This window comes from Rhinatrema bivittatum, chromosome 3 (genome assembly GCF_901001135.1).
Source record: "Rhinatrema bivittatum chromosome 3, aRhiBiv1.1, whole genome shotgun sequence".
In the NCBI taxonomy this organism is placed as follows: Eukaryota; Metazoa; Chordata; class Amphibia; order Gymnophiona; family Rhinatrematidae; genus Rhinatrema; species Rhinatrema bivittatum.
This window is the reverse complement of record NC_042617.1, coordinates 90,680,395-90,696,541: the sequence shown is the minus strand read 5'-3', so window position 1 is coordinate 90,696,541 and position 16,147 is coordinate 90,680,395. Positions and strand designations below refer to the sequence as shown.

General features: G+C 42.1%; 1 protein-coding gene across 6 annotated transcripts in view; it reads left to right on the top strand.

Annotated features, from left to right (window-relative positions):
- Positions 1 to 16,147, top strand: part of CCDC88A (coiled-coil domain containing 88A) — a 503,234-nt gene that overhangs the window by 471,341 nt on the left and 15,746 nt on the right. For 3 of the 6 annotated variants that reach the window (XM_029593463.1, XM_029593462.1, XM_029593464.1), the window contains exon 31: positions 5,806 to 6,271. In XM_029593463.1, the coding sequence (XP_029449323.1) occupies positions 5,806 to 6,271 (466 nt within the window). Of the gene's footprint in view, positions 1 to 5,805; positions 6,843 to 16,147 lie in introns of those variants that run through there. The other 3 variants (XM_029593461.1, XM_029593460.1, XM_029593459.1) reach the window with 1 other exon arrangement.

Genomic DNA, 16,147 nt, shown 5'->3' with positions numbered 1-16,147 from the left:
ATAAAACTTTTCTGGTTCGCCTAAATCTCTGGCGATATTTAAGTTCTTTCAGCGTTTTACTCACAAGCATTCACTCAACCTTTGTGGAACATATTCATCGTTGACTTGACTTTCTAATCTTGAAATATATAACGTCTTTATCGCAAATAATTCCCCAAACTTCTATTAAATACTTCAAGTGCATTACCGATCTATTTAGCTTTCTCTTAAATGTCTCCCGACATGGCCATATTTTGATAAAAATAATTTATCTTCTTCAAGGGAGTATTCTTGTCTTCTCCTCAGTGTCTGGTCGCTCTTTCCCACTTGAGCAAGTCCTTTAAATAACAAACTTTTTCCTCGTCTTTTAACCAAGTGAATGACTCTGTTTTTAACCAATGGAGAGTTACATAACCCACGTTCATGTATCTACATCCAATGAAGTTTTTCAATTTGCTCCTGTTAGAGAATTGAATGGTTGTCATAGTAATGACGTCCATTCAATCTCTTCATTGAGTCCATATGTTGTTGTGGTATTTAATTTAAATATCCACTTCTGTTCTCGGAGGTTTAATAGCCTCTTCACATCTCCTCCCTGTACATTGGCTTTCAAGCTGTCTATCACCGTCCATCATACGTCTTCAAAAATGTGCTGTTTTTCTAGACAGTGCTCAACCAACAGGGCTTCCATGGTTTTTGTGTTTAGCCGTGATCTGTGCTCTGTCAACCTAATTTTAACCATTCGTGCCATCCGGCCTACATAATTTTTTGGACACGGGCACTGTATCACATAGACCACATTTTTTTGATAAACAGGTAGTATTTCATGACTTAAAATCTTAAACCTTGTGACTGGGTCTATCCATGAAGTACCCTCTATAGTAAAATTTCACATATTACACTGGTTACATCTCAAGTGTTTTCCTTGAAAACCATCCCAATGTGTTGCATCTCTCAAAATATCAGCATGGACTCCTCTGTCCCTAATATTGGGTCCTCTCGTCATCGCGATCAATGCTTTCTCCTTGAAAACTTCATGTAATGAAAGTATATGCTAGTTTCTACGTATAGATGCTATAACTGTTGAAGTGGATGAACTTTGAGGCAAAATACACGTCATTTTGTCCCCTTCTTTTCTGCTTCGATATTCCAGCAGCTGTATCTGAATAATTTGCTCTTTTATAAAAACAGAGTCATTCACTTGGTTAAAAGACGAGGAAAAAGTTTGTTATTTAAAGGACTTGCTCAAGCGGGAAAGAGCGACCCGACGCTGAGGAGAAGACAAGAATACTCTTTTGAAGAAGATAAATTATTTTTATCGAAACATGGCCACGTCGGGAGGCATTTAAGAGAAAGCTAAGTAGATCAGGAACGCACTTGAAGTATTTAATAGAAGTTTGGGGAATTATTTGCGATAAAGACGTTATATATTTCAAGATTAGAAAGTCAAGTCAACGGTGAATGTGTTCCACAAAGGTTGGGTGAATGCTTGTGAGTAAAACGCTGAAAGAACTTAAATATCGCTGGAGGTTTAGGTGAACCAGAAAAGTTTTATGAAGCCGGGAAGTTATTCGCGTTAAATACCGAAGGTTTAAAAGCATAGTTGGTTTACTTGGCCCCGGCGGAGGAAGGTTTGACGATGCCTGGAAGTCATTGAAAAGAGAGCCGTTCCAAGTTAGAAGCGACGTTTATTCATAAATTTGACCGGGAAAAAAAAAATTTGCATTGAATGTGGACATTCAATAAATACCGACATGCCGAGGAGTTTTTGAAACTGAGAGAGCCGTTTCAAATTAATAGCAGTGTGTATGTGAAAGTCTGAATGAAAAGTTTCTCGCATTGAAAGTGAACTTTCAAAGAAAAACACTGGTGATTTAAAGGTATAATTTACATTTAATGTGAACACTTATAAAATAATGGCCACTTAAAGGCATCGAGGCATGTATTGACAACATTTGATCAGTGACATTTGATGAGTAAATCTATCAAAATGTTCGGCAAACAGCTAGGAAACATATTCACAAAAGGTTGATGGTCTTCCAAAAATTACAGTTTTAATCTCACAAAGATTTATAACAATTTTAGAAATTTAAAAAAATAATAAATAAACAAAGTACTGGTAGGAGGAAGGTTGGTTCATGATTACAATAGATGAACTATACTGTATACAAGGCTTATAATAGCAGGTTGCAGTTTTCGTATGAAACCATCCTTTCCCTACTTTCAATATTTTTTGTGTGAACATTGATAAAAAATAAAATCTATAAAAATATAGAATTTCACGTGTGAAAGGTGGGGAATTGAGATTGGTAATTTGTCCAAAGCAAGTGGTGGCTGTTCCAGTCCGTGACTTTATTGGGGCCCAGCTGGACACCGTCCAGACAAAGGCTTTTCTACCTCGAGACAGGACGGAGACCCTTGCAGCTCTTGCTTGGGTAGTCTCCAGGTGCTCCTATGTCTCAGCACACCAGTTTCTCCGATTACTGGTCATATGGCAGTGACAGTGCATGTCACGCCGTTTGCTCGGCATCACATGCGCAGGGCCCAGTGGACACTACGCTCCCAGTGATGTCAAGCTACCCAGGACCTTTGGACTCATGTCCTAATCACCATGCTCCTTCGGCAATCCCTTGCATGGTGGGCAATCCTATGAAATCTGGAACAGGGGATGCCCTTCTGGAGCCCACAGCCCCAGACTGTCCTCACCATGGATGTGTCCCATACAGGTTGGGGAGCCCATGTTGTAGGTCTCCTTGCAGGAGTCGCAATCCCAGATCAACTTCCTGGAATTGTGGGTGATCCGGTATACCCTACAGGTATTCAGAGAGCAACTTCTCAACAAGGTGGTCCTTGTTCAGACCGACAATCAGGTAGCTATGTGGTATCTGTCAGAAGGCAGTCCATATCTGGTTGTGGGCCATCGAGAACGGCATTCTCCTCAGAGCGGTGTACCTCCCCGGAGTGGACAATGTCGTTGCGGACTCCTTGAGCTGAACCTTCCAGCCTCACGAGCGCTCCCTCAATCAAGAAGTAGTGAGCCACATCTTTCACTTTCGGGGGACCCCATCGTGGACCTCTTTGCTTCCCTAGAGAACAGGAAAGTGGATCACTTCTGCTCCCTAGGCAGGATGAACAGAGGATCGGTGGCGGGTGCCTTTTCGATTCACTGGGGCACCAGACTGCTATATGCTTACCTTCCCCTTCCACTCATCTCAAAAACACGCCAAAAGCTCCAACAGGACAAGGGGTACCATGATCCTGATTGCACCCTTTTGGCCTCGCCAGGTCTGGTTCCCTTTTCTATGGGAACTGGCCTCGCGCCCCCAGTCTGGTTGTGGACTGCTCTGGACCTAATCTCTCAGGACCAGGGCAGGCTTTGTCCCCCCAACCTCCGAGCCCTGTCCCCTCACGGCTTGGATGTTGACTGGATGACTGTATAGGCTCTGGGCCTTTTGGAAGGTGTATCACAAGTCCTGTTGGAGTCCAGAAAACCCTCCATGAGAAAATCCTTCAATCTCAAGTGGAAGCGATTTTTGACTTGGTGTGTGAGGCACAGTCTGGTTTCCTTCTCTTGCTTCCCACTAAAGCTTTTGGACTACCTGTTGTACCCCTCTGAATCTGGTCTGCAGACCACATCGGTGAGGGTTTATCTTAGTGCCATCAGGGCATACCCATCAGGGTAGGCATGGTGCCTCCATTTCCACCCATCCGCTTGTGAGGCAGTTCATGCAGGCCTTATAACATCTTAAGCCCCCCACCCAGCCGCCAGCAGTCTCCTGGGACCTCAGTGTCGTCTTGTCTCAGCTCATGACATCTTCATTTGAGCCATTGCGGTCCTGCGATCTGAAGTACCTATCCTGGAAGGTCATCTTCTTGATTGCGGTTACTTCAGAGCGCAGGCTGAGTGAGCTACAAGCTCTGGTGTCGTACCTCCCTTACACAAAATTTTGTCATAAGGTGGTTCTGCGTACACACCCGAAGTTCCTTCCTAAGGTGGTCACGGAGTTCCATCTCAGTCATTCCATTGTGTTGTCATCCTTTTTTCAAGGCCACAAGCTTGCCAGGGTGAGTGGGCTCTGCACTCTGTATTGTAAAAGACTCTGGTCTTTTACTTGGAACAGACGGCACCTCACCACTTATCCACTCACCTTTTTGTCTCCTTTGACAAAAACAGATTGGGGGTTGCGGTATCCAAACAGACCTTATCCCATTGGCTTGCGGATTGTATTTCCTTCTGCTACACTCAAGCTGTCTTACAGCTTGAGGGCCACGTCAAGGCTCACTCCGTGCGGACCATGTCCGTTTCGGTGGCTCACTTGCGTGTAGTCCCCATTCACGAGATTTGCAGAGTGGCAACTTGGAGTTCTCTCCACGCATTCACTTCGCATTATTGCCTAGATAAGGATGGCCGGCGGGACAGTTGTTTCAGACAGTCAGTTCTCTGTAATCTCTTTCAGCCATGAAACCCAACTCTCCCTCCATGGGCCCTTCCTTGGGTTCAGGCCTGCTTCTCTAGTTCTTGTAGCTCTAGTTATTGTGCACGTTGGCACGTGTTTTACACTGCACATTTTGGGAGCGGCCTGGAGCTACTTAATCACCGATGTATGAGGACTACCATCCTGCTTGTCCTTGGAGAAAGCAGAGTTGCTTACCCTGTAACAGGTGCTCTCCAAGGACAGCAGGATGTTAATCCTCATGAAACCCGCCCGCCGCCCCGCAGAGTTGGGTTTCTTTTGATTTGTTATTTTATTTTTGGCGAACTCTATGTTAAGACTGAAGAGGGGACCCCACGTGGACATGTGGTTAGCGGCATGCTGGGCTCAGTGTGCCAGTCAGTTTCTAGAAACTTTGACAAAAGTTTTCCATGCCAGGCTCCATCTGATGATGTCACCCATGTGTGAGGACTAACATCCTGCTGCCCTTGGAGAACACCTATTACAGGTAAGCAACTCTGCTTATTCTGTTGAAAAACTTCTAAAATTATAATACAGAGCACATATTCACACAAAATAATGTACTAGTGGTAGTGCCTGGAGATGAAGTGAAGTAAGGATGAGGAGAGGTGGCCATATAGATCATTGTTCCTGTGTATACAGTCTTATAGGCCAGCTTTAAATATCAGCAAAGAAGTTCAAGAACCAGCAAGGCACTTTGCTTGAACAGTTTAGAAACTGTGTATCCTTTGTCCAAAGGTTTCATTTCCTGTTAACTCCAGTGAAGGAAAATATTAAACAAAATAATTGTAAAAGCAAAAATTGGTATAAAATATGGTGTGGAACATTTGCTCAAAATAGCTAAATTTTAAGAATCGGGCAAAAAATAGTGCAAGCAAACTGACAAGCAAGCTTTTTGTGCTCATCTGCTCTATTTTTGGGCAGAGCTGAAATCTGGCCAATTCCATTCTTATATAATAAACTATTAAAATTTATTCTTTTAACATATTTATTAATAATAGAACAAGCAGCTCTTCCATTCCTTTATGATTTTTATTTATTTAGACAATTTATATACCATTGTTCCATGATTTTTGTAAACCATATAGAATTATTTATCATTATTAAAGAATAGTTGACATTTTGAACATGAAAAGATGCCACTTTGAGAGTTTATTAATGTATCATACTGATTTAGCAGAGCACATGCACAACTGATTTAGAATGCAAGTAACCTTTAGTTTGAGGATTGCTATTTCATTACCTTTGTGTTATCCACAAGGCCTCCTATGAAAATATATAATCATTTAGCTTATTAAAATGGATTGAAATATAAAAGATATATGGCAGTGTTTTGATACATTTGCTTAAGTATGTTCATTTGTTATTACAGATTCAGTCATCGAGCCAAGAAGATCTTTTAGATGAAGTAATGAAGAGTTTATCAAATTCTGCTGAATTGTTGGGAACAAAAATGCCAAAAAAATCTTTAGCATTAAGTGTAAAAACTCCAGATGCTTTTTATGATAAGAAATCAACAAAATCTGAAGAGTTTGTAAAGTCTACTCTTTTTAAAGCAGAAGAAAACTGTTTTACAAGTGCTCCAGTTAAGGCTACATCAAGCATGCAAGGAAAGTTTACATTAGCACAAGAAAAACTAGAAGCAATTCAGCCACAGCGACAATCAAAAGATTATAATTCCTATGCAACCTTACCTCGTGCAAGCAATGTGATCTCAACAGCAGAAGGATGTACTCGAAGAACAAGCATTCATGATTTTTTATCCAAGGACAGTAGACATCCCGTATCAATTGATCCATCACCCACTACAGCTGATACCAGCATTCCATCAACGTCTAGTGAGTACTGTGTAGACCAACAGTTGCCTCATTTCTTTGCATGTACAACTTATACTGCAAATTCCTCTCCTGAAAAACATGCAGGTCATGCTGTTAATCCAGAGAGTTCTGGATATAAATCTATCCAATTTAGCAATCCAAAGACTGGAAAGCCACAATTTGCTGGCACACCTTCTACATGCCCCTCAGTATACAGTGATTTAGTTGGAATATCATCCAATAACAGTGTAGTGTCATACACTGCACTCCATATGTCCCAACCCTTTCTATCCATGAACACCAAACTAGTAAGTAACATAAGTGGGTTACCACAGAGGTTTACCTCAAAAGCATATGATAAAGGAGATGCTTCCCCCTTTAAGGGTGTTAAGGAAAAGCATGAAAGATTTTCCGACTCCCAGATATCTGATAACATCGATGTAAAGCAAAGTCACAATGAATTTTCGACACCTGCTTCTTTAAATATTAGTGAATCTGAATCCTTATTACAGGTGTCAGAGGATAACCAAAGTGTTTGGTATGAATATGGCTGCATATGATGATAATAATATTAAAATGTTTAATTATAAGATCTGGATGTTTTCCTTTCTTTTAACTGAACTGATGAAACATGGATAGAAAACAAGTAATGCTTTTCTGCAAGATCATCTTTGCTTTTTAGATTTATAATGCTGGCTGTACAGTTTTAACCATATATTACAGATGTATAATTGTAGCCATACCAAAGCTTGCATGAACCATTAATTTCACTGTACATTTCCTGCATGCCTTTAAAAGCCTTAACTACTCAGACTGAGGTTATGTATATGTTTGTCGATGTGATACAGATATTTTGTCTGCATATGTTATGGGATGCATGTCAAAGCAATTGCATGCAATGTTGCCAAAATGCCACAAAAGAACTATGGAACCCTGCAACAGTAATTGCTTCTTGCTTATGGTTTCTTTCTAGACTGTGATTAGATTTCACATTTTTTTCCCCTACAAATCTTCTTGTAATTGATTGTTCTTTGTACCTTAGAGTAAAAGCATTTAGGAAGAGATTTTAAATTGGGAGGGTTTTTTTTTTTTTTTTGTCTGTTTCCTTTTCTTTAATTTTTTTTGTTTTGTTTTGTTTTTTACATCCTACATCTAATCTAATAAAAGCCTTTATATACTGCAGTTTCCGGTCCTCCAAAGGATCTCCCAATGTGGTTTACAAAGAGCACAAAATACATCATTAAAAACAATGCATAAATATGTCAGAAACATTAGTGGATAGTTGACAGTGGTTTACACATTAAATTTGGACCACCTTTTTATATTTATTAGAATTTATTAATACTTAAGGAAATTTTCAATGCCATTTTCTTGGGAAGAGTGGCCTATCTGAAAATTGACCTCTCTCCATCTGAAGGTATGCGCAGGCTTCCATAGTGTGCATTAAAAAGAAGCATTCTGTCAACATGTACAGTGTGGGGGGGGGAGTAAAACAGTGCACGCAATTTATTTTCAGATGGACATGTACTATGTGGCCCCTGCTCAGCTGCCCATACAAATAATAGGTAGAAAGCACAGGGGCACCTATACAGTACATACTTTGTGACCGTTCACTTTTTTCAAAGGGAATCAGTGCACATATGGCTTTCCTTTGAAAACTGCCTGCAATGTGCACAGTCTATAAAAGTACCTGCATACACTGCAAACAATGCAGGCTCTTCAAACTTTCCCAAATACATGAACAAGACATCTGCTATACAGAGGCAATCATGGATCTTGCTCACAGCCTTGAGAGAAAAAACAAAAAAAAATGTACTCATGGTCATTCAAAATGCCTTTTTTTATTTTAACTTTACCAGAATTATTTTATTCAATTTATACATCACTGTATTTAAAAGTAACATAATAGAAAAATTACATTGGCTAATATGTGAACATGCATTATCCCAGGACAAGCAGGATGCTAGTCCTCACATATGAGTGACATCATTGATGGAGCCCTATTGCGGAAAACTTTCTGTCAAAGTTTCTAGAAACTTTTGACTGGCCCTGTGAGGCCACTGAGCATGCCCAGCATGCCATGATATTCTCTGCCACAGGGGTCTGTCTTCAGTCTTCGTTTTTCCGCGCTGCTGTAGGCATCGCGGAGCAGGAGCCTTTTTGAGTTTCCTCACACTTTTTTGTCTGACTAAAAGTCACATTTCACATTCATTCTCTCCCACATCGGGATCTTTCAGGTTTCCACTGGCTGGTGAGTAAATCTTTGTCTCGTTTTACTCTCTGAGTAAAAAATGTTTTCCTCTCACGTTTCTTCTCATTCATCGACGGCTGTCAACGTTAAAATGGCTACGGGATTTAAAAAATGTCCCATCTGTAATCGGACAATGTCCATTACAGACCCACACCTTGAGTGTGTGCTTTGTTTGGGGGAAAAACACGACGTTACAACCTGCCCCAAATGCGCAGAAATGACCGCAAAGGGAAGAAAGGCCCGCCAAGAAAAGATGGAGCATTTATTCCATCTACAACTTCTGCCATCTCCCTCGACATTGACTAAATCGTCTCCGGCCGGAGTCTCAAAGCATATAATTTTGAAAAAACGTCGTCCGGAAAGGTCGGGGGACCATCCATTGCCAATGTCATCGATAGCATCGACGAAGTCAGCGACCGAACACTGTTCAAAGCACCACCATCGGCACAGACACCCATCGATACCAGAGGCGCTTCTCTCCCCGGAGGAATCGACCGCGAAACGGCCTAGAATCCAGGAAATACCGGTACCTCCGGCACTGAGACCTTCCTCCCATGGAGACGCACCAGTTGTCGAAACTCCACAGGGCTCTGTGGAAGGAACATTGGCACCGCCACCGCGTACAGCTGCTCTGCCTGCACCAGCTGTTACGCAGGAATTGTTGGATTTCATCCGTCAAGTGGTGCTCCAGGCCTTAAAGGATCAAGAGACGTCTATTCCGGCGCCCTCACCGATGCCAGTGCCTACACCGATGCCAGTACCTATGCCGATGGTTCCATCGAAGCCGGTGTCTGCACCGATGCCGGTGCCTACACCAATGCCGACAACCCCGCCGATGCCGGTTCCTGTACCGATGCCAGCACCACAGCCTAAGTTGATGCCAAGGCGACCATCGATAACAACATCGATGCCCGACCCGATGCCATCGATGCCGATGTCACCTGGGGCTTCAAGACATCCTGAAGTTGCGCTGTACCAACTTCTTATGAAGAAATTCGATGAAATTGTTGGTGCCATCCCATCCAAGCCGCGGGAAGACATTCCTAGATAGATACCTATAGATGATCCGCAGCCAGACTTTCTCGTCCACCAAGATCTTCTCCAATGTCTCCACATCAGGATGATCCATATGATACATGGGATGACGGCCATACAGACACTTCCTCTGAAGGATTTATGTCAGATCCTTCCCCTCCAGAACAAAGGAAGAAATCTCCACTGGAGGATTTATCCTTCTCAAACTTTGTTCAGGATATGGCGGACACCATACCCTTCACCCTGGTAACTGAGGAAGATGCTAGACAGCAAACACTGGAGGTCCTCCAATTTGTGGATCCTCCAAAACAAGTATTAGCCATTCCTTTCCATGAAGTCCTCCTAGACTTACAGCATAGACTCTGGGAGCACCCATGCTCAGTACCTGCTATCAATAAAAGAGTGGACACTACTTATTTGGTACAGTCTGATCCTGTCTACCAAAAAGCACAACTTCCACACCAATCGGTGGTTGTGGAATCCGCACAAAAGAAATCGAAAAGGATAAGGCCGCATTCCTCCACTCCTCCAGGCAAGGATGATAGATTCTTGGATTCCCTGAATAGGAAAATTTATCAAGGAGCCATGCTGAATACGAGAATTTCATCATATCAGTTATACATGACTCAATATCAAAGGAATCTGTGGAAACAAATACAAGAATTTTCAACTTCATTACCACAGCAATATCAGGAAGCAACCCAAACAATTATTCACAAGGGACTTGAAGCTGGCAAGCACGAAGTCCGAGCTGCTTATGATGGTTTTGAAACAGCATCCAGAGTAGCGGCCTCTGGTATAAGTGCGAGACGTTGGGCATGGCTTAAAGCCTTAGACCTCAGGCCTGAGGTCCAGGAAAAGTTAGTTGACTTACCATGTATTGGTGACAACCTGTTTGGTTCTAACGTGCAAGATGCTGTAGCACAGTTAAAAGAACACACAGAAACCCTGCGCCAACTATCGTTAGTTCCACAGGATTCTGCTACCCAGTCATCTCGCCGGCCTCCAAGAAAAGAATCTAGACGGCCCTTCTATCGACAGAGGCGTTATTACCCTCCAGCATCAAGAGGCACATCTACTAGGCCGCAGCAAAGAGCTCAGCCCAGACAACCTAGGGCGGCTAGGCCTCAACCTCCGCCGCAGACGGGACCGGCTGCAGGCTCTTGAGGCTTTTTCCAGAGACCAAAGCCATCTCTTCAACCCTCAATCAGATCTTCCGGTAGGAGGCCGAGAATCCTCCTTCTACAACCATTGGCTACAAATAACAGACCAATGGGTACTTGCAATAATATCTCAAGGTTACCAACTCAATTTCCTCTCAACTCCAAGAGATTCTCCTCTGAGACCTCTTCCTCCAAGCAAAAATCACATAATCCAATTACAAGTAGAATTATCCACCCTTCTGAGAGCCAGGGCTGTAGAGCCGGTGCCCCAGACTCAGCAGGGCAGAGGATTCTATTCCCGCTATTTCCTCATTCCAAAGAAAACCGGAGATCTACGTCCAATCCTAGACCTCAGAAATCTCAACAAATTTCTGAAGAAAGAAAAGTTCAGGATGGTTTCTCTAGGCACCATGCTTCCACTTCTTCAAGCAGGAGATTGGCTTTGTTCTCTGGATCTTCAAGACACTTACGCTCACATACCAATATTCCCTCCTCATCGCAAGTATCTGCGCTTCATGGTGGGTCATCAACATTTCCAGTACAGAGTACTACCATTCGGACTAGCCTCTGCTCCCAGAGTATTCACCAAATGTCTGGCAGTAATAGCAGCACACTTGCACAAGGAAAGTGTCCATGTCTTTCCCTATTTAGACGACTGGCTCATCAGAAGTCAATCTCCACAAGGAGCTCTGGCTTCTTTCAGTTGAACAATTACTCTACTTCACTCCATGGGTTTTCTCATCAATTATCAAAAGTCCCATCTCATTCCGTCTCACCTGCTTCAATTCATAGGAGCAGAATTGAACACCATACTTTCAAAAGCTTTTCTATCCAAGGATCGGGCAGACACACTTTCCCTATTGGCAAATTCGCTTCACTCAAAGAAACAAGCAACAGCTCATCAGTTTCTAACCTTACTCGGCCACATGGCCTCCACAGTTCATGTCACTCCTATGGCAAGGTTAGCCATGAGGGTAACTCAATGGACTTTAAGATCACAATGGATCCAAGCCATTCAACCACTGTCCTCTCCAATTCAGGTAACCCACCAGCTACATTCATCTCTACTTTGGTGGGTGAACAGGGACAACTTGCGCAAGGGCCTACCCTTCCAACAACAAGTCTCACAGATAACTTTAACTACAGATGCATCCACCTTGGGTTGGGGAGCTCACATAAACAATCTCCAAGCTCGAAGCAACATTTCAAATCAATTTCTTAGAACTTCGAGCTATACATTATGCGCTGCATGCGTTCAAGGACTGCCTTTCACACAAGACTGTTCTGATCCAAACGGACAACACAGTAGCCATGTGGTACATCAACAAACAGGAAGGTACGGGCTTGTATCTCCTTTGTCAAGAAGCTGCACAGATTTGGGGCTGGGCCCTGACACAGTGTTTCTGCGGGCCACTTATCTGGCAGGCATTCACAACGTAGTGGCAGATCGACTCAGTCATCAGTTCCAACCACACGAATGGTCCCTGGATCCCTTAGTAGCGACCAGGATATTGCAACGTTGGGGACAACCAACAATAGACCTCTTTGCGTCACGCCTGAATCACAAAAGTGGACAAATTCTGTATTCTGCACAGACAGAATCACCAACTAGCCAAGGACGACTTTGCTCGCCCTTGGAACTCAGGCCTTCTATACGCATATCCTCCAATACCGCTCATAACCAAAACTCTCGTGAAGCTACAACAGGACAAGGGGTCCATGATACTCATAGCCCCGTATTGGCCTCGACAAGTATGGTTTCCCACACTTCTAGACCTCTCGATCAGGGAACCAATTTGCCTGGGTGTAGCTCCCACTCTCATAACTCAGGATCAGGGTCTGCTGCACTATCCCAACCTTCAATCCCTATCCCTGACAGCATGAATGTTGAAAGCTTCATCTTACAACCACTCAATCTTTCAACCAATGTATCTCAAGTGCTTATAGCTTCACGTAAACCTTCAACACGGAAGAATTATTCTTTGAAATGGAAAAGGTTTACCATGTGGTGCATGCAAAAGAGTATTGACCCTTTCTCTTGCCCAACAACTTCTCTACTAGACTACTTATGCCATCTTTCAGATTCTGGTCTCCAGACATCATCTGTAACAGTACATTTAAGTGCAATCTCAGCTAACCATAACAAGATGGGAGATGCACCAAAATCTATACATCCTCTTGTCAGTAGATTTATTAGAGGTTTAATTCACCTTAAACCACCAATTCGGCCAACTGTCACAGAATGGGACCTGAATTTGATTTTAACAAGACTCATGTGTTCTCCTTTTGAACCCATGAATTCCTGTGATCTTAAATTTCTCACATGGAAGACTATCTTCCTTATAGCCATTACATCGGCTAGAAGGGTTAGTGAGTTACAAGCACTTGTCACGTATTCACCCTATACAAAATTCCTACATGACAGAGTGGTTCTCCGTACACATCCAAAATTCCTTCCCAAAGTAGTTACGGAATTCCACTTGAACCAATCCATAGTTTTGCCCATATTCTTTCCAAGGCCTCATTCTCACCAAGGAGAACAGGCCTTACATACCTTGGACTGTAAGCGTGCGCTAGCCTTTTACTTAGACCGCACTGCAGTCCACAGGAAATCCACTCAACTCTTTGTTTCCTTTGATACAAACAAACCGGGTAAAGCAGTGGGCAAACATACTCTCTCCAACTGGCTAGCAGATTGTATACAGTTCTGCTATGACAAAACAGGCCTTCCTCTCCAAGGGCGAGTAAAGGCGCATTCAGTAAGGGCAATGTCAACCTCAGTAGCACACTATCGTTCAGTGCCAATTCTTGACATATGTAAAGCAGCAACATGGAGTTCTCTTCACACCTTTGCATCTCATTACTGTTTGGACAAACAAGGACAACAAGATTCAGCTTACTGACAATCTGTCTTAAAGAACTTGTTTCCAGTTTAATCCCAACTCCTTCTACATCCAATCTGCTGTGATCTTCGGCTGCCTCATTTTCAACAACAATACTTCACTGTTGCTTCACTACAAAATAACTCAGCCTCTAGCTTGCTAATCACCCATATGTGAGGACTAGCATCCTGCTTGTCCTGGGATAAAGCAAAATTGCTTACCTTGAAATAGATGTTATCCCAGGAAAGCAGGATGTAGTCCTCATGAAACCCACCCGCCACCCCGCAGAGTTGGGTCTGATACGTTTTATTATTTTATTTTTTGCTAAAGCTTATTGCTACATATGAGACTGAAGAGAGACCCCTGTGGCAGAGAATATCATGGCATGCTCAGTGGCCTCACAGGGCCAGTCAAAAGTTTCTAGAAACTTTGACAGAAAGTTTTTCGCAATAGGGCTCCATCAATGATGTCACCCATATGTGAGAGCTACATCCTGCTGTCCTGGGATAACACCTATTACAAGGTAAGCAATGTTGCTGAATCTGTAGCACTGACTAGTGTTTAGCCTGACAGCGATTTATTTCTACTGTGAGTGCTAATTTCAATTTTAATAGATCCATGATGTTTTGTATATTCTATTTTTTCACACATTTACCAAAGTATTTCAAAAATTCCTCTTCTAGTCAAACCAGTCAATACAAGTAGGTTATGCATACCAACCAGCATATGGAGACAGAAATCAATAGGTTCACTGACATCACCCCTTTTATAGACATCCGTGCTGACCTTAGCCTGCCAGGATTCTCTGCCTCTCAAAATACAGCTGTGCCTGCTCACCCTTCAATTTGAAAAATGATTCTAGTTTTAAAATTAAAGTAACTGCACCTCTAAACCCAAGGTGTCCCAAACCATGTGATTAAATGCATAAAAACAAATTTTGAGGTGTTCACTATGAGTCAGTTTGTCCCATTGTGAAAGAATGCTCAGCTTTAAACATTTTTAGCAATATCTGAGAGAAACCAGGCAATTTTCAAATACCTGTTGCCATCGATGCCAAGGTGCCTCAGAACAGAAAAAAGTGTTGCAGAGTCATTGGCACCGAAAAAGGATGGCGCCGGCACACTAGTGCAAACTCCAAATCGCTTTGAGATTTATCAGAATCTATAAGCAATCCTTAAATGCTGTAAAAGTAAAATAAATGGCACCAACACATCGGCGTAGACAGCCCACAGCACTTTCACACCAGCACTGAGAAAAGACAGCGCAGAAGCCTTGGCGCATAAGAAAACTGTTAAATGTAAACATACTACAAATTCATCAGCATCTCTAAGTGCCCTATCCTCGCTTCTGTTGTTATATCCAGAAGGGTTGTTACAACTTCCAAGAAGGAAACAAAACTTCCTTTTCCACAGTTCCTATAATGTCATGCACTTGTTAAAAAAAAAAAAAAAAAAAAAAGCTCTCGTCAGATTTTGTTAAGACCTATGTAAAAGAATTTCCATACAAAGATCTAACATTCCAAAAAGCAGTTCTGGAAAGATTAAGAGAAGACATAAGATCAAAGCTTCCTCCATCTTATTTAATAAAATCTGAAGAAGGAGAACACCATTGAGATGTCTTCAGAAGAAGAAATAAAATCTCATTCACTATCATATATATTATCAGATTCTAAGGATTCTCAAAGATTAACTCCATGGAATACATATCTGGTGGTCATTCCCCAGATCCGCCATCAGAGCTAAACAGAGCATCAACACCACCAGAGGATACAACATATCCATTATTTATAGAAAAGATGTCTGAGGCTCTACACCTTCAGTCTTCAAGAGGAGGAAGAAATTACCACAGATATATAAGGCGTTTGCAATGCTTACCACCACCAAAACTGTTTAAAGCTGTCCCAATGCATCAGGCATTACCAGATGTTCAAAACAAAGCTATGGAAGATGCCCTATTCTATTATACTAGTAGCAAAAATGTGATTGTAAAATATCGGATACAAAAATGTCCATGACATGAGAGTCCAGTTATCATATGAATCACTTATAGTAGAATCAGCCATGAGAGGCCAAGAAAGCAGAACAATTTCAATCACACCTCCAGAAAAAGACCCAAGGATCCTTGACATGATAGAAAAAGAGAATTACAGGGTATAGCATTACAATCACGGATCAAGGCCCACCAAATACAAATGAACAATATTTATTCAATAACTTGCAAAAACTAAAAGGACATCCACATAAATTATCTGATCAGGAATTGAAACAGTTTACAAGTCATGAAAGACACAGAAGATTATGCATGCCATATCACACGTTCGATCTACAACTCTTCTGATACATCTACCAGAGTCTCAGCAAAGGCATAGTTATGAAAAGGTTAGCATGGCTTTGTGCTTCTAGATTAATGGAAGTCATCCATGAAGAATTAGCAGACAGTGTGGGAGAAATAAATTGTTTGGGGATAAAATAATCAAAATAGTTGAATCCATCAAAAACCAAAGCTCAGCACTCCAATTATCTATTTCACAGATGGTTACATCAACACATTCATCAAAGATATTTTC